General features: G+C 40.8%; 1 protein-coding gene across 1 annotated transcript in view; it reads right to left on the bottom strand.

Moving 5' to 3' along the window:
- The window catches only part of SVEP1 (sushi, von Willebrand factor type A, EGF and pentraxin domain containing 1), a gene marked incomplete at its 5' end in the record, with an annotated part of 107,141 nt that overhangs the window by 74,365 nt on the left and 13,595 nt on the right, over positions 1-19,181 (bottom strand). Inside the window, 3 exons of the mRNA XM_009701735.1 lie at positions 930-1,109; positions 5,848-6,027; positions 6,274-6,432. Coding sequence (XP_009700037.1) covers positions 930-1,109; positions 5,848-6,027; positions 6,274-6,432 — 519 coding nt within the window. The remainder of the gene's footprint in view (positions 1-929; positions 1,110-5,847; positions 6,028-6,273; positions 6,433-19,181) is intronic.

Below are 19,181 nucleotides of genomic sequence, written 5' to 3'. Positions count from 1 at the left end.
TGATAAATTAATACTCATGGATTATTTTCATCATTTTAGAGAACATATCTACAGTTCAAAATTTATTCTTGTCTGACACAAAGTCTGCTTTCTTAAGCCTGCAGTAAAACAGTAAAAAATAGCCAGAGGTTCAAGCCAAGTCACTCTACTGGCATCACATTTACTGGACCCAGGTGACATATACTTCATCTTGACTTTAGTCAGCACTGGATCAGCTGCTGAATTGCTGGACTTTTAAGATTGTGCTTTTTTTCTGCCGTCTATCCTTGGAAGTGTTTCACCTGTGTTTCTTCCTCTTACCTTTCTAAGTTAATTTAATACCTACCACTAGTACTAAATGGGTACTTCTGAAATCTACAGTCCTTTATTTCTGGAACAGCAATATATGCTTACCTATCTCTGCACAGCTGGTGTGACCTCTGAATCCTGACTTAGAGGTGCTTGGTCCCTAACTGAACTGAACTCCTACTTCCTGCTGGGAGTTCAGCAAAAGTGACAACTGCCACATCTCCACACAGCACTCACAGTGCCTGGCTAACATATCTTAGTCGTTGTCCAGAGGTCATCTTTAGCTTTAAGATGGTAACTCAAACCCCTGGTTGTTCACATATAATCCATAGTATAGACCTACAACTTTCATGTTTCCTGTAACACATTGTGTGACAGTGTCTTAACACTCACCAGATGCAACAATCTTAGTTATCAGCTGTCTGTACTGGATTTCAATGATAATCTGTCCACTTTCTCCATTTACAAATTCCTTTGCCCCACTCCAACTTCTAAAACCTGTATAAAACATCCATAGACAAATCCTCATTCCTACCTTAGCTTCACTGGATATTAAAATAGGGAGAGTTTCTCACTCATGACAGCATGTCAGAAAAGGCTACACTCTGACAGGAACAGACAGAATGTGATCAGATACCTACCCACACACTTTGGCTCCTTTGAATCCCACTGTGAGGTTCCCTGGCAGGTCAGTTTGGTATTTCCATCTATTTCATAGCCCTCGTTGCATGTCACATAACATATTGTCTTATAGGAGATATCAGCCGTTGAACAATTAATGTGGCCATTTTCAGGAGCCTGAAGTTTGGGACATGTTCGAACTGCAAAGGGAAAAAAACCACCAGTTCATTCTGCAGCACTGACAATCAGTGGAGTTACACTAGTTTGCCCAGGTTTTCAAGGATGGGACAGGTACTGGTTTGCACAGTAGTTACAGTAGTTTCTACAAATGTAGGGAGTAGGGCTAGAACAGGGCTGATTTTTTTCAAAGGCTTGATGCCTTCCTTTTCCTGTGACAGAGTTTTACATAGCATGTATGAGGTTGGGCACACACTTCCAAGCTCACCTAAGTTCTGGTATAAGTCCAGGCTAGCAAACTGTGCTCAGAAATGTTCCTAGCCATTGAAGGCATCTGGCACACTATGTGTGGCCTGTGCTAGCAATGTCTATCAGCCTTCAATATGGAACAGCTGCAGGGAAATGGAATCCTGTGGAAAAGTGGGTGCCTTTGGAAGTTTCTAATCCCCAGCCCTGCCTGAGGGTTCTTTGGGGGATTTCCAGTGGACAATCTAGTATGGGTTGAGTGCATGCCAGGGAAGGGTCTATGAGCTTATTAACAGGGCAGACAATAGTGTCCCAGTGCTCAGGAACATTCTCAGGCACTTCGGAGTTTAATGATGCAGACACAGACACATTGAGCCTCCACACATCAGAACAGCATTCATTCATCATGGGAGGGGCAGGGGGAGAGAGAGAGGAAGAAGGAATACCAGGCATTCAGAGACAACAGGACCACAAGATGAAAAGGAACAAATTAGGCTGCTGCTGAGACAAAAGAGACCCTTCCAGGTGTTGGGCCCTCCATGGAAGCAGTCCTGGCTGCTGCTCAGCACAGAGGCCTTTCTCCCGCCATGTCTCACGAACACTGCAAGCACTGTGATGTCAAGGAGAACGCAGTCCTGTGCAGGATGTGTGTGCAGAAAGGGAAGTGGGGCATGGAGGGTGATCCTCAGATTGTCTTATGGTTTTGTTACTGAATCCTGATGCTGCCATTTAACACAAAGCTACACTGTAAATAAGACTGATCCCAAAACAGCTGAATGATAGCAAGAAGAAAAAAAGCAGTAGCACTGGTATGGCCTGGATTTATGTTCTTTGCTTCAGTGTCATAACTTCAAGGTCTTCTACTAGGACCTCCTTCTTTTCCTGGCTTCAGCTCTCCTCCTCTTCAGCCAGTATCTCACACTTTGGCATTTGAGCTACATACACGCTGCCTGGCCTTTGGGTCCCTCAAACAGCTAAGCTGTACACACTTACTGTCTGGCGAGGACTATGTGATGATGATACATGTATGACAAACAGGTGACAGCAAGTCCAAATGTGTAGATGTCTGCTTGGGTCCTAGTGCACCTTTTCCTTCAATAATTCATGCTCTCTTCAATAATCAGCTACTGATTTTCCACAACCAGTGGAAAACACAAGATTTGGTTGAAAACCCTGCTCTCAACTAAAATATTGCTCAGTATGCTCAACAGTTATTAGGGGGAGGAAAAACACACAAGGGCAAACAGTGTGAGTGCTCAAAAATATAACCAAGACAACTACAGCTCACTAAAGTCTGTTCTCCCTGGACTGTTTTCCACAGCTTCTGTTGATGTTGCTGGCAGGAGGGGAAACTCTGGTGATGGGTGGTTTCAGGGATCTGGATGACTTCTCTGCTGTGCTTTGGGATGCCAGTTTTACCAACTAACCCATCCTTGCTGCTGCCAGGTAGAAGGCAAACCACAAGCTCCTCTCCAAATGTACTCAAAAGTCAGTCAACTTGGCAACTTTCCTTTTCCCAGTAGTTGTTTACTTTGCACACTGATGAGACAGGACATGCCTACAAGTGGACACACGGACTGAACAGATCACTATACATCCTCAGACTAAAAAATAGGCAGATATCCTGAGTATTCCTTCAAATGAAAGCCAGCTGTATAAATGCCAGTAACTACACGCTCCTCAAAGCTATAAAAACCACACATTAAAAAATGTCTTTTTTGAAAACAGCTATAGTGGCATCTGAGTGGGGAAAAAAGTTATGTATATTAGATAGGAAAGAAAGAAAGAAAAAAAGCCATTCAGGTGCACCCAATATATCTTTGCATTATCACTGTCTCATGTTTACTCTCTGCAAGTACTATTCCTCTTGTGCTTGCATATACACAGGCATCCTCTAGGAAGTGCATTTAAGAGTATAGAAAAGATCTTGAAACTTCCACCTTGTGAGAGGCACTCTGAGCTTCAGAGCAGCTTCCTAATATGCTGTATCTTAACTGTAGTAGAGTGAGTAAGAAAGACATTTTTACAGCTGAATCACCCATGCTTTATATAGAAGATAATAGGTTTTCTCTTTTAAGGTTTCTATGGAAGCCTTTAATACCCAATCTGTGGTAAAAGGAAGCAAATACTACCAAACTCTACAACATTATTGAGGAAGCCTGAACGAATTCAGAACACCAAGGATGTTCTCAGCAATGATAATGTGTGTACAGAGAAGGCACACCCACTACCTGGTAAGTCTAGCCACCTCTTCTGGAAGGACTGCATAGCTGTAGTGCTCCTGCCTCCTCAGTCTTTCAATGTTCACACTTACTCACTGTCTCAGTATGACTCTGGCAGAAACTTGTAACTGAGCCTGTGTTATCCTGGTTATGGTTCCATGCATTAAACATGCATTAAACATTAAACCCATCCTCTTGTCAATAAGGCCTTTTCCATGACCAGAAAATATTGCCATAAAGCCAAAGAAAAAACCAACGGTATATTCTGCTTGCTCTGGGTCTTCTTGTAACACATTTTTCTGGATTAAATACAAGCTTTGTAGTTGTTTTTTTCATGGGTCACTGTTAATTGCATGACATGACTGCATTAATCACTTTCCAACAGTACAGCAGATTTTAGCCAGCAGAACAACTGAGGATTGTTTAATATCAAAATCCAAAGCAGTGCAAAGGGATTTTCCTTCACTCTCCCTTCTTAATTTATGTGATAAAATACTCCTGGGATTAACAAGACAGCTATAAACTGTGCCTTTGATCTTGCTCCCTTTCATAGTCTGAACGAATCGAGATTAGCAGATCCAGCACATGTAAAAGCAGGATTTTTTAATGTATTTTTTTAATTGGAAGTCTTCGGTATGATGGAGAATGGCACAAGAAAAGCAAAAATATAACTTTTCAATGCTTCAAAGGGTATTAACTCAACATCAAGACAGTATCTCAAGGCAGACTCGTTCTCTTTCCCCACCTTCCAGACAAATTCCCTGTTAAAGGAAGATCATGCACCAACACCCAATAGGTGAATATTTTCAAATGTTCCAGGAGGTTTTCCAAATACTAGAATGTTCCACTTCTCTACAGACTGTGAAGATGAAGGATTCTTTCTTTGTGGCTGACTGCAGCTTTACCCAGATTTTTTGCACTGGAGGCTACTGTGTGACAGAAGCCTTGACAGGCAGGTGCTCTTTCTCAGTATTCCAGTCTACCTGAAGTAGCATGTGTCTTCTGTCTATGTTTTGACTGTTGGAAAGTCAACAGCCTTAAGTCTAGCTTCTCAAGATACCCTCATGGTACTGGCCAGCAATTTATTTTCTATTGAAAGCTTTTCCTTCCTGCCTTCTGTCACTGGAAGCTATAAAGGAAGACTAAGTTTTCCAGGATTATCTGAAGAAGAGTCCTGTCATGTAAGCAGAAGTGAACTGCTATATAAGAATGTCCTGAGGAAATGATCTCTAGTTCAGATTCCTCTTTTCAGAACCACGACTTGCTGTTTCTTTAAGGGCTGCAGCATTTGCTGTAGCGGCTTAAAGTGCTAATGCCTCCGAAGATCTATCCTGCCTCTTTTCCTGAACTTAAGGCCAGGCAAGAGTTACAAAAGGAGTCGATGACTTATTTACTAGCTTTCAGTGCAGCATACTAATGCCAAGTGCATTCAACTCAAGTCAAACATGTTGAACTACAACCTGCGGCTGTTGAGGAGATGAAGGCTGCTACCTGTTTTTTCAGGCCCTCCTTTGAAGACATACCAGACAGGACTACATGGGGACGCAGCTCCCCTTCTAAACCAACAAAAACCCAACCTCAAGCAGAGACAAGTGATAACAAAGCAAAACTGTGTTCCTATGTACTTGTAAGAGCTTCAGAAATAATGTTTTTCAGGATGGTCCTTCCCATGTTTCCTCCCTTTCACATCTTCTGTTTATTTCTTTTTCAGCTGACATTCTCTTACAGTGAACTTCTAGGATATTGTGAATTCTTCCCTAGTGAAACTCCACTCAAAATTCTTCTGAAGATTATGCTTAAGGCCCAAGCTTTCCTATTTTTCATACAAAGGAACTGCAAGAAAGCAAAATGGAATTCTTCCATGGTTAATGTCTTCCAACACCAATGCCCATCTATGCCAGAAGTCTGGTGAATATTCCAAAACACCCATGTGGCAAGGCCTTGTTATACATTTGACTACTTGGTAGGTTTGCTAGATTTATATAACGTAGATACAAAATTCATAGTAATTAGGTGGAGAGAGGTTTAAGGAAGAAGATTGTAGATTCACTTGCAAAAGACTGTCTGCCTAGTAAATACTGCTCTGCATTTTCTATTGCAGATGTCCTCCTTCCATTTTAGGAAGGAGGGAAACAGAGTGATTGAAGTGGACATTTACCTTTGGAACATTCTTTCACCCAAGAGCTAACAGGATCAGATCTGCACACCCAACTATGCAGTGTGCAGAGAATACCGCTGTTGAGAACAAATTAATCCAACAGAAAAAGACTTTTCAAACATATGACATCCATACCTCTGCAAGTAGCCTCTGATCCAGACCACTGGCCATTTGGCTGACAAAGCCGGATGCTGCTTCCCACGAGATCAAATCCTGCTTTGCATCGGATCCCACATGCAGCATTAAAGTAATTGTTGCAGACATTCTGGACAAAGTAACCATTTTCAGGGGGCTTCAGTTCCGGGCAGTGAACAACTGAACGATTAAACAAGGACAACAGAGTTATGATGCTAGCTGAAGTGCAACAGGCTACTGAAGGAAAACAATTTTTTTCATTTCCAACTTGACTTGCATCTTGGTACTTTTATTGTTTTAGAATGACATGGAAAATCTTGCATGCAATTTGACGTGTCCTTCACAGTGCAAATACAAATAACAAAATGGTCCCAATACTGCATTGTGCATTCCAGGGGTATTCTGTTCCTGGACGGAAACACTTACCTTCACAGGTTTGTCCTACAGCACGATATCCCTCCTGGCATGTACAGTCATCAATGGAGGTACTTCCGGGCGGAGAAGTATGATTCTCATCAGGACATGAGGTGCAAGTGCTGATTCCACCTGGTGAACCTTCAGGTTTGTATGTTCCCGGTGGACAAGCTGTTGAGCAACAGGAAACAAGAAGGCATAGTCTGAAACTGCGCCAGGGGAAGTTCAGGCTAGAAATGAGGAGGCATTTCTTCACAGAAAGGGTCATTAGGCATTGGAATGGGCCACCCAGGGAGGTGGTGGTGTCTCCATCCCTGAAGGTCTTTAAGACTGGACGTGGCACTCAGTGCCATGGTCTGGTTGTCATGGTGGTGTTAGGGCAAAGGGTGAACTCAATGATCCCAGAGGCCTCTTCCAACCAAATTGATTCTGTGATTCTGTGAAAACATGACAGAAAGGAGTTCAGGATATCCACCTTTCACAGCTAGCATAATTTTTCAGGTGTGTTATTTACTTTTTTGCATTATTTTTTTTCCTACATCGTACATCCAGTGTCACTTAGAGCAGGAGCACTCCCATACTTAAAGTCCTGCAGAGTTCTTATAAGGGTGAACTAAAGCCAACCAGAATTAGTGGAGGTCTCTCCAGGGACTGCCCAGGGACTGATATTAAGTCCATAATTAATCTTCTTGAAAAGAAGCCTGGTTCCCAAAAGACACACCAGATTTTCACTGATAAAACCTGTGCTGACCTCATGAAGACATTCTTGATTTAGAAGTGTAAAAAATTAGTTCAGGCAAAATCCTTGCCATTCAAAACTACACTAAAGTTTAATGCATACAAATTCTTAGTAACAAGCTAACATGAGCTAGCAAAAAAACCTTGCCCTTGATTTATACGTTATGATTATATAAGATCTACACAATATACTTGGTGAAATCTATGAACCACAAACAATGAAACAATTAATCAAAGTTAACTGCTCCCTGAAGTTTTTGCACTCATCTATATCCCATTTAATATTTTTAGTTCTGTGCATCTACATGCACAAGCCTTAAGGAGACGCAGGAGATGTCTTCAGAGGCAGGGAAAATGCACAGGGAAAAGACACCTCTCACCTGAGAACTTCAGACTGGTTGGATAAATCTGAGTCTTACCTCTCTGCCTTGAATTCTGTTCTTCAGGAAACCAACATAACTATCTTTCTTTATTTCACCAGCATGATGTGAGAAACGGAGGAGTGACTAATCAACAGGTGCTGATAAAGTGAAGTATTGATTGATCAGATTACTACTTTCCTCCCCTCCATACAGTCCCTTTGTACCATCTGATGTAGCTCTAGATGGTATAAAAAACTGTACAACCATAAACACTCTGAAGTGCCTCCCTCCTTACATAGTCAGGTATGCTCTGTTTCTGAAGCAAACCTCTCCTGTTGAGGATATTTCCTGGAGCTCAGATATTCTGGCAGTATCAGACTCTTCTTTGGTAGATATTGGACCAGGTTTGTGAGTTGGGTGCTAAGATACTCTGACTCTTGTCTTATTAATGACAAAACCCACAAGAAACTCCAGCCTACTTTTTCCTCACCTGTCATGGGAGAATTGGCATTCATAAGCCAAATTTTATGGATTATACCTTAAAAAATCAACCCATACGAACAGCTAGCACTTCTTCTTTCCAGAAGGAGCATGGTCTTTTGAATAGCTTCCAGAGATAATATTTCTGTTTCCTTTTCAGAAAAATTCACAGTTGCATTTTGAAGACAGCAACTAAGTGACTAGCAGTTAAGAGGCGATTTTGGGTGCTGTAATTTGGCCTCACAAATCTGTATTTTAAACACACTTTTAGAAAGACAATGAAAATGCCTAAGCAGTAAAGGATGTAAGTACAAATCAAAGCATTTCAGGAAGGAAAAAGGGCAGAAAAATCCAATCAGAATTAGAGCTGGAAATTTTTTATTTTTGTTTTGGGACTTTTGGAAAAGCATTTGCAAAAAAACCCCTTTCATATAGTTCACCTGTTCTTCCCATCCAAGACATTCCTCTTGGACGCTTACTGCTTCTTTCTTCTGTGCAGAGATCACCTCCCTGGACATTAGGTCTCTCTGAAATATTCTCTCATGCTTCAGATAATCACCTCCAAACTGGCTAAGTATCAGAAGTATTACTCTGAAATCTCTGAAATACTTCCCTCTGGCACTTTGTGGAAGTCTCTGTGCATCTTTGTTAAAATTAACTGGTATCCAGCACAAAGTGATGAAGTGTACCCAAAAGGATACAGTTTTTTAAGAGTGCAAGTTCAGCATCACATGGGACCTGCTGTATGACAAAGCTGGTCTCCACGTGCCAGAGAAAGTAAATTAGTCTTTTCTGTTCTATGCGTGGCATATAAAATGACATCTAAAATAAGTGTTTCATTAAAAAAAAACAGTAAAAAAACCCAAAACCCAATCTAACTTCTCTTTTTCTTGCAACCCCGTCTTAGATGAAGAAGCAGCACTCTTTTCTGTTTCTTTTTGGCTTTGACAAAAATGGTTCATTCTGAAATTACATTTACATTCTGGTCTTTCAAATGAAGCAGCAGGAGGTAAATAATACTGTTAAAATGGTTATTAATGTCTCTACTGTGAAAGTCAAGTCTCCCCAAATGTCCTGATTCTTTTCGTATGCCTCAAATGCTTCCCATTGCCTTTCTAAAAAGTGGGACTACATCCTATCTTGACTTTTTATGTAGCATTTTTTCAAGCCTGAGTTCCTGAACTGCTCACTGACCCCACATCTCCCCTAGAAGTATTCAACTACGAAACTCCACGCAAGCTACATTCAAAATTTCCACAAGACAACACTCAGTTACAGAGCTCTTTCTAAGTGTGTGAGGTCACACAGTCTATCCTGTGACGCCAAGAGATGGTTTAAGAATGGAGCATAAGCACACTGACCTCTATGTGTTTCCATCACAGCCATAGAGATTAGCCTGGCCACAGCTTAGGTTAAAACCATCCAAAATCAGCTGTGGAAGAGCAGAGCTTTGGCCATCTGCTGTAGACTGGACTTGTTCATACCTGAACCAGCTAGACTGTAGACTCATCCCCTTCTGCTCCAGACAGCACTACAGCATGGCCCAAGTCTACACACAGCGATGCATTCAGAGGCAAGAGACAACTTGAGGGGCAAGCACATCTGAAGATCACATGTGGCCCTGTTCATGACTGATCATACAGGTGTCTCTCTGGGGTCTCTTCTGAGAATCCAGCAGTCACAAATTTACATCGTGTTTCAGTCACCAGTCTGCACTCACGGACATGCCCAATATACCCAAAAAAACTGACTGCAGGGACAGATCATATTTTCCAGTGCTAATCTGCAAAAACAATTCAAATTTTTTTTCAAGGCCTGCTTCCCCTTGCCAACAATGTGATGGTAAAAAGCCTGTGAAAAGGCTCAAAACTGCGTGAATGAACCCTGTGGAAATAAGCATCAATCTGGCACTGTCAAGAATGACAAAAAAGGCAAGAATTTTAAAATGGGAAAACTATTTTAACAGTATCAGCCTTTAAACAGAGAGGACACTTATGTGCACATCTGCATGTATGACCTTCTCAACAAAAGATTTAACTAATGCCTATATGTGAACCATGTTGTTCTTTGCCCACAAGCAAGAGGAGGAGCAAGGAAATGCTTTTTGTATAATGTAATTCTCCTCTTGAGACCAGAATAGTGAATACTAAGTTACACCAGAGGACTACCTGTTACAGGAATGAAAAGGTATCTGGAGGCAGCGATTAGTGTGCTAACTCAAACAAGCACAGGCCCTAAAGCACACAAAGATGGTTCACGTTTACGTCATCAATAACAACCTGCTTTCATAAAACGGTAGATATTCACCAATGATTCATATTCCAATTCTGTTTTTCATGGTAATGACAGTGCTATAACCATCTGATCAGAAATGAGAATGAAATAATATATGCTTACTTTGGCATGCCTCCTGCATTTTCCTTCTCAGTTATGATCTCCCAAGGTATACAACTAACTGAAAAAATGTAAGAAAATCCAGCATGTCTCTTCTGGTTTTGAACACTACAGGGCTTCATGACTTCTTAGGCCACCAATGGAACACACTTTCTCACTCCTTTATCTAGCAAAAAACAATTAAGCTGCACATAGAAAAGAAATCACTAGAAAGCAAATATGATACAGGTTTGCTAGAAACAAAAACCCACAGGGTAGGCATAAAAACATTTCAGTCAACGAGTATGTATTGACAGCAAAACTATATGTCAAGACATTGCCTGAAGCTGAACTAAGGACATGGAAAGTTAGGAAAGCCCACCAAAAAATGAAAGGACAGACTTTCAAATTCAGTAGGAATTATTCTGTTCTGCCTGCCCATAATAATGACAAATTTGATATTTTAATCTTCTAGTAAGAACAATTAAACATTGTAACAGTGGCAACACAAAATAAGGTATATTTCGGAGATGCACCAAACACTTAACACATATTACCCAGTCTCGCTTTTTTTAAACTGCAAATACTAAAGCCAGTGGCAAAGTTAAGCCACCAGTATTGAACACACACGATGGCATAAAGAGTCTAGTCTGGATTTAAACAGGTAGAGATCATGTGTCAATGGGTTCTACTCTGTGACACAAGGTCATAATTCTTCCTCTGAAAGTACGAGTACAAATTTTAGGGATAAACAATTCTGCCTTAAAAATGTAAATCTTTTAAAATCCTGGGAGAGCAGGCATGCTCAGTTTCCTCTCCAACTACACTAGTCTATCTAAGTCACTGAAATGGAATGAGTCTTCATTTATCCCACTGTATTTCAAAGATAATTTGAGGGATTTCGTATTTTCTTCAATGCATAATTTCTCCCACTAACTACATTTACTAAGTAATCCCTGGCATGAGCTGTTTTTTCCACACTTGATGCTAATAAGGGATCCGATTAAGGGTTTATCTTTTGCAGGATATGGCAGGAATCAGCTAGGCAATATCCTGCTCTCACCTGCATCAATCTGAGCTCTACTCATACACTGCTACTATGACTGTAGTCTCTAATTCCAATTCTCATTTTTTCCCTGTATGTGTAAAGCCTACATGAAATGACACTTTGATGCAAATCACAAATACATAAATAGTCTTTATCACTCAATCCCCAAATTTCTTAAATGAGGAAAGAAAGCCTAGTTCTCCATTTAATCAAACTGGTTTTATGCTACTGTAATTACTTTTATGACATTGATTACATGGATTCGCATTCAACATAGTGAAGTGGACGATCTGTCCCAGAATCACAGTATACCATGAATACCTATTCTTATTTTGGTTTGCTGGTGTCTACTAAAAATTATGCAATCCATAGGTCCTAGAATCTCTAAACAATGATCACTGCATGTTTATATTCAATTCTTTCCCTGTTTCCACAGTTTTTGTTACTGAACATACATGGACAGGAGATTTTTGGCTATGTGGATCTTTGACCTGGCATATGTGGTCTTGTACTTTTATTAATTCGTTGGAACTTACATGGAACATCCAGTCTGTGCCTAGAACTACTTTGAATTGTACTCCGCAACATTGGGACAACCAAAACCTCAAACTAACTCACATTTATACCCTTGGAGGAGAGCTACAGGCTGAAGGTGTGGGCTCTCCCTCCCACTGCTTTACTTCATCTAAGATTCTTGTGCCTTGGCAACAGCAAAAACAATATGAAAATTAGAAAATATGTTACCCTGACCTCCAAGTGTGTGAAACAAGTGCTGTGGTAGCTGTATTTGCCATCAGTCATGTTTTAAATTTACCACCATAAATGTGCCTGACTATGAAGCGTAGTTATTTCACTAAATAGAAGTAAAAACTTTCATTAGGAAGGAAGTACAAAGACGTTACAGTACATTATCACGTGCTACATTTTTCTACCCTGATATCTGCATCTCTCATTGTGACAAGGTATGACAAAGGGCCAGCCACACACTCGGATAGAAGAAGCACTAGGAACAAGGAGATGTTATGTATTCCCTGTGACAATGGCCTTGCAAATAAAATACGCTTTACAAGGATAATGCAGGTTGTCATGGAGGAAATGGAGATCCCTGTTCCACACCAAGCAGCCACAGACTTCCTGATGCTTTCTCACTTACTGCTACAGCAAAGGAAGCGTTTGGGATGTCTTGCAGTACTAGCATGTAGTTCTGCCCAGCCCTCCCTCCTGCCTCCGAAAACCATTCTGCTGCTGCTGCACAGTTCATTTGAGTGGCCTCTGCAAGTGAAGAGTGCGGATAACATGTAAGGCATATTGATGGAAGCCATGATTGCATGAAATTCCTCAGTCCCCTGCTCTCTCCATGTAACTTCTTGGTTGTTTCTGTAACTATTGTATTCTGCAAACAAGGCGCACTGATGTGCCCCAGGATTCTGTAATTTCAAGTCTATTCTACTAAACCAAACAATGAACCGTGGTCGTGGGTTTCTCTCCTGGTGTTTACAAGCCAAAAAATGCTCGGTTTGGGCTAGCAGAAAAACAGAGTACCCTGGCCTCTGAAATGTATCTCAGTGGACTGGCACATGAAGATCTCTAAGCCTGCTTCTCAAAGACTTTTCACACCATGGGTCTCCACTGTAGAGACTGCCTCCAGAACGTACAGCTTTTGTTGTCACATTTAAGCTATCTGGGAAGGTGATTTATTTTTAGTTTTACTATATGGTAGGTTTATCAGAACAGGCACTTTGTGCCCATAAAATACCTTTGGAAAGCTAAGGAGAAAATAATCTAAATCTTTGGCAGACACTGTAATCCACCTTTCTGCAGTTTGCAACATGTATGGTGCCATAAAAAATGCATGAGCCAGAAGCATGCTAGGATTACAAAAAATATGCAAGGAAGTGGCTTTAGTTAAACATTTAACATGTATGACTTGTTCAAAGACTACAAAGGAAAACCTTGAGCTTGCCTTTAAGTGTACGGATCAGGGAAGGATTTCTGCTAAGTCTCAGTATATTCTTCAGCTCTTTAATATTTCCTGTTATCCTCAGCATGTGCTTTGCATTAATTTCAGACAGCACTGAACCTGCTCATCCATCTGCTCTTTGTCAGGATTCCTTAAGCATCCTTCTCACAGCAACATGATTAGCAATTTAACAAGCTAGATGTCTTCTCTGTTCCTATTTGATGTATTTTGCTCCATCGCTTTATTAGATTTACAAATTTTCTCTCACTGGGGAGCGCAGGCTGAAACAAGTCAGAAATTTAGCTACTTCTATACATGATACATAGAGAGGGGTTCACACAAACTTTTTTATTGAGTTTACTGACATCAAAACTGCAATATTCCACTACCAAGTAGGCTGCAGCATTTGGAACGACACTTCGAGATGACCTAGCTCTAGATCTTTAAGCACTTCAAACAGTCATAACAAATTTTCAGCAGAAATAACTTGTTCACAATAAAAATTAGATTCTTGGATCCTCTCTCATGGGTCAGAAGAACTGGAAAGTTGCCTGGAAGGACATGTAGTCCCTTGGGTGAACATCACATCTCAGTACCCCAAGCATACACAGTGTGGGGAACAATCTGCCTGCTGAAGAATATAAGTTCAAGAGCTATCACAGCTTGTAAAAGTTAGGATGCCTACAAGGACCTTCTTCCACAGCGAGGCCTGGCCATGAGCCACAAATGTGCTGAGCAACCCTTGGTAGGCTTGGGGCCAGCACATTTAGATAGGATTACTGCAAAGCAATGATTCTGACTGCAAAATATCCTCCTCGTTAACAGCAGCAGCACTGAGAATATATAGAAAATCCATTTATGCCCAGTTTTAAAACTCTTTTAAAAAGCAGACCAACTATTATATGTTAAAAACATGGTGAGTCCCTTAAACAGATTCATACTTGAACCACACATGTGCATTGCAAGGACACAGAGCTTTTAAAAGTGCTTTAAATTTTTTACAATCATAAAGACTACTACACTTTTACAGAGAGTAACATCTCTCTTTGTCTCAAAGCATGCAGCATTCTCAGGAATTAAAAGAGAAAATCCTGATTCCATGTACTGTAATTTAAAAAGAAGCCTACCTATGCTTCATTCAAGCTACAGGTTCACGAGATATATCCTGACAACTTGTGCAATTTGTATACACAGAAATGGCATTCATGTATTGAAATTAAGCTCTTTTGGTTTAAATCTCAGTGGCATTTTAGACAGTGTTACACGTTTGCTGTTTGTACAGACATCAAATCTAGCCTTGATGATACATTTGGAGGGCATACCCAAAGCAAACATAAACACGCCTATTAGCTACAGATATCAACTTATGTCAGCACTTTTGATTTTCAGAGCTTTTGATTTATGTCCTCAGGCTATTGCATATTTCTAAAACATATCATGCTAAAAGTGTACAACAAATTCCAAAACTACAGAAAGGTCTTTCTGGGAAATTAACTCAGTTGATCTTGCAAAGTTTGCCATGCAAATAGAGATTATTTATGACTTTATTTATGTGCAAGTGAAGGTTGTTTCCAAAACTTTGCACACAATCAGACCCTTATTTAAAAGGAGAAATAAAATCATTTAATGCTTTGCTGACAGCAGAAGTACTATATAGTAGGCTTCTCTGGACATGGTCTTCACCTCAATCACAGACACACATTCCTCAGTAAACCTTGATCACTGCTGATGTGACAGTACATGCTACTCTAAATAGAACTGTTATAAGTGCACAGGATGTCTCGATAGCTTCCGGCTATGAAAAGGAACATCACCATCCTGTCCTAGGTGCACTTACTTGCCATTTTAATATACTTGCTGTGAAGTTATATTTTTGCTTTCACAAAACTGTATAAAAATATAAACAGGGTGAAGTAAAGCAAATCCCATTAAAAAGAACCCCAACATCTTCTTCAGTTTGTGCTATACACAGATGAGCAAGTATCTGTTTCAGATATCTAGTACTTGTCTTGTCTGAAGGCACTGAAAGCCTAGTTTTCTCTAGGCCTGCTTCAACCATTGTACCATGTATCAAATAACTCCACACTTCCTTTCAGCTGGCAGAAAGGGTTCTGAGTCAAGAAGTAAAAGGGAGGGCCAAGAAAAGGACACATTTGCAGAGGGGGATTCAAATCAGGTGCAGGGAGCAGTCACTCCATACTTTTTCTTACTTTTTCATTACTCCTCATTGTACCAACGAATCTACCAATTCATCATCTCCGTAACAGGATGGACTAATAAGCAGCTACTAGATGCCCAAAGGGCCAAAATTATCCCTAGACCAAATCCCAAGTGGTGGCAGTTAAATACATCAGAAGAGTGAAGAAGCTCCATCTGGACTGCACTATATGCTGCTCAGTTAACTACTGCGTGAGCTAGAGGCACACACTAGAATGCAAGAAATAGTCCTCCTTTATCTACAACTGGAAACAGGGACTACCTGGAAAGAGAGAAGTCTGATCTGGGGTTGCAGAAAAAAAATTGATTCCTTAACTCCTGATGTGCTACACCCAGAGGAAGCTGGACAGAAGTAAGAATCTACTCCACTGCTTGTGACTCTTGGGACATGCTGAAATCACCACAACTCAGCCAGCGCTTTCTCAGCACAGCCTACACTTTCTTCCAGAAGCACGGAGCAAGAGTCTCATGTTACATGGCTAACTCCTGTGATTCCTCAGTTAATTTTAACCAAAATAAGGGACTGGGGTTTAGAAACTGACAAAGCATGCACCCCAAGCTTCACAGCACTGATAGGTTTCTGCAGTGAGGAAGAAGCCTTGTGGTTCAAGATCCATTTCCATTGTGTTCACCTATTCAGCATCTTGAACACAGTTTTGTGTTCAACGATTCTTGGATCTTAAGAGTGTAACTGAAGAGGACTCTGGTCAAACAGAATGAGCAAACGGGCTTTCCTGAGAGCAGCAAGTTGCATGAGGTACCCAGGAGTCAGAGACTCCACATCCTCAGATCTTCTCATTCACACAAAAATTGTGAACTTGGTCTCTCTGGCAAAATATTAACAGAACCCTGTATGGTCCTGAATTATCTCACTAGTCTAACATGAAATGCTCCCTTTCTGCTGTTGCTTCCAACACCCACTCCCAGCAGCCGTTGGTGCATATGATCATGAAGGGGAAAAAAAAAAGATACCTATTTCTGCCTCCTTTCTCTGCAGATCAGAGTAGTTCCAGTTGCTGAATCACAGATGGGGAATGCGGCAAGTAAAAGCTATTATAAACAGGAAAGTGAAGCCATTTCTGCCAAACTCTCAATAAACTGTCACTACCGCATTAGGTGCCAAACTTGGCCTCTTTTCCACATCCCTTATTTTTATCATTAAGTATACTTTTCAACAACAGTGATTACACTCCTATTAAGTAACATTACTGAGCACCGAAGATAAAGCACATGACTGTGCAGATGGAGAACATATGTCACTATTTCCATGTTTATTTACTTAGCAGCCCAGGGTAGGAGTCAGACAGTATTTGGTTAACTTAAGAGAGCTGAAGCACATGCAATGGCTCAGGCCAGTAATCAGACAATAAAAAGTGCTGGTTTTGCCAATTATTTTTTTACATATTGTGAAACTAGACCAGCTATCTCAGTGTAGAGTTCAGTAAACTGTTGTAATCTTGGTGTTACAGTTTCTACTTAATTCCTGGAATCACTGATACCCGTGATTTACTGTGAAAAATGCCATAAATCCCATTCTCCATTCCTCATGCAAAACTCTGAAACTGACAGGATCTCCTGAATTCTTTCACAGTTATCTAATTATGTAGATCAAAATAGAGTCTCATTTATGGAAAGCAAGAGCACTGAGAAAACAACTAGATCATTTTGCTCACTATTAACTGCTGTTTGCTCAAGAAACATTTGCAGAAGTGACTGCTTCTCACTTAATCTCCCCCATTTTCCCTTGTCCTTCTCCCCTCTCATTTCTTTGCAAGACACAAAGGAAGTCCTTAAGGATGAATTGCTAAAGCAATGTCAGCCACAAGCCAAAGGGTCAACTCAGATTTGAACTGAAAGAATGTGTTTTAAGTACTAAGTCCTGTGCCTGCCAACAAAGTGAACTTTACCACCACAAAAGCTATGGTAAAAAAGATTAATGATAATAAATATTATGTTGCAGTACCATAACCAAATACACAGCCTAGTCCTCAGTCTAACAAAGCTTCCTTTTGTGAAGAACCTCCATTAAAAGATTTCTGAACAACACCTTTGCATCCCCCATTAGACAGCACTAACCTTATCTCCATCCCTTAGCCACTCTGCAAAGACCTAACCTTCTGCAATGCAGGAGTTCTGTAATGCTTGGCTACTGAGTCATGTGTTCATAAGGCCCCTTCTTGCTATTAGTATTGACCAAACATGTACTGAAGTAGCAACCTGTAACATCCAAAGGCTTTACTGAAGTGCAGTTGTTTAAATCAGAATGAAATAGCCTGCTGCCAGAAAGGGAGCAGGGAAACAGCGGAGTGAGATTCTTTCAAGAACTATCAGGTGCTCAGACTCTCTGTACATCGAGGTGAAACTGTACTTTGTTGTCCCACTTCTCCATCCCCTTCTCAGCTTCAAGGGTATTTTTTCCACCTTGAGAATTACTTGTTCTCTTTCTAAAGGGCAGTGAGATCCTTTGGATGTTTTGGGAGGAAAAAGGTCTGCCACACTTCCAGTCCTACCTTCTTCTCTAAATTCATGCCCTTTTTTCTGAGCTCTTTTACCATAAACAGGGCCACCTACACCTGCAGAGATGGAGAATAAGAAGGAGGGAACATTCTTAACTGCAACCTGAAGCAAAAAAAAAAGGAAAAAGGTAAGCAAGAATAACAATTAAATTACTGCTTAATGGACCTAAGACTTATGAATATTAAACCACTGGTTTTTAGCTAGAAAATCTATTTCTAAACAGTACTTAATTCCAATTAGTTAGGTTCACAAGATAATTAATGCTGTCTAAAAATATCGCAGTTTTTCCTGAGTTGGAGCCAAGTTCTTGGCTAATTTCTTGCACTTTTGCAGACTGTGAACCACTGAAGGATGCAAGTGACAGATGATAAACTACCTCTCTGACGTAGGAATGTATGAGGCACTGCACTATTTCAATGTCGGAGGCCTCCCCAAAATGACCTTAAAAGCAGTGAGAATAAATCAATCTCTAACATCACTGGAAGTGAAATTTAAGATGTTAGAGACAACTTCGTGAAGCATCACAGTCATAGACCTTGAACTTGCTACCTCTAATATTTGCCTGTGCTTCAGCCTTGAGGCAAAAACCAGACAAGTAACAGCTGTAATCCATCACCTGCATCTTGAGGGATAGGTAGTTAAAAAGAAGTGGGGGAACAAGAAGACAGTAAGGGGCTTCCCACATATTCTCAGGATGCAAGTTGCCTTCTTGCCTTTGATATAGTGGAAAGTGCACAGGCAGCTGCCGAAGAACTGCTGGTGATGGTGACAAGCTATCAGGAGAGTGAAGACAGCAGAATCCTGGAAGCTCGGAGAGCATGAGATCTCACTTGTCAAATGGAACTGAGAGCCATGCAAACTGTGCTCCTGGGGCCACAGGACAGCTTAGTACTGCTTATAGGCCAAAATCCTCTGGCACCTAGGCTAGGAGAGCCATTATTGTGGATGAGTACTGAAAAGGAGCATCACTGCTAAGTAGTGGAAAAGGTGGGAATGAAAGGATCCCCTAGCTAATGTTAGTTAAAAAGATACTGGCAGGGGGTGCCTCAGTGTCTGAACCTGGCATGCTCCTTCTCAGTCCAATTTTTTGTGATGACATTACTTCTGTTCTCATGGGTTTGGACTGTGGGCATAAGGTGGGCTACTGGCTGCCTAAAAAAGCCATACGTGAATACAGCTTGGCTATTCCCATTGCTGAAATCAAGTCACTAATGAAGACCAAACA

Source organism: Cariama cristata, unplaced genomic scaffold, assembly GCF_000690535.1.
Source record: "Cariama cristata isolate BGI_N322 unplaced genomic scaffold, ASM69053v1 scaffold25936, whole genome shotgun sequence".
NCBI lineage: Eukaryota > Metazoa > Chordata > Aves > Cariamiformes > Cariamidae > Cariama > Cariama cristata.
Note: the sequence above shows the minus strand (reverse complement) of the source record. Positions and strands in the feature narration are given on the sequence as shown.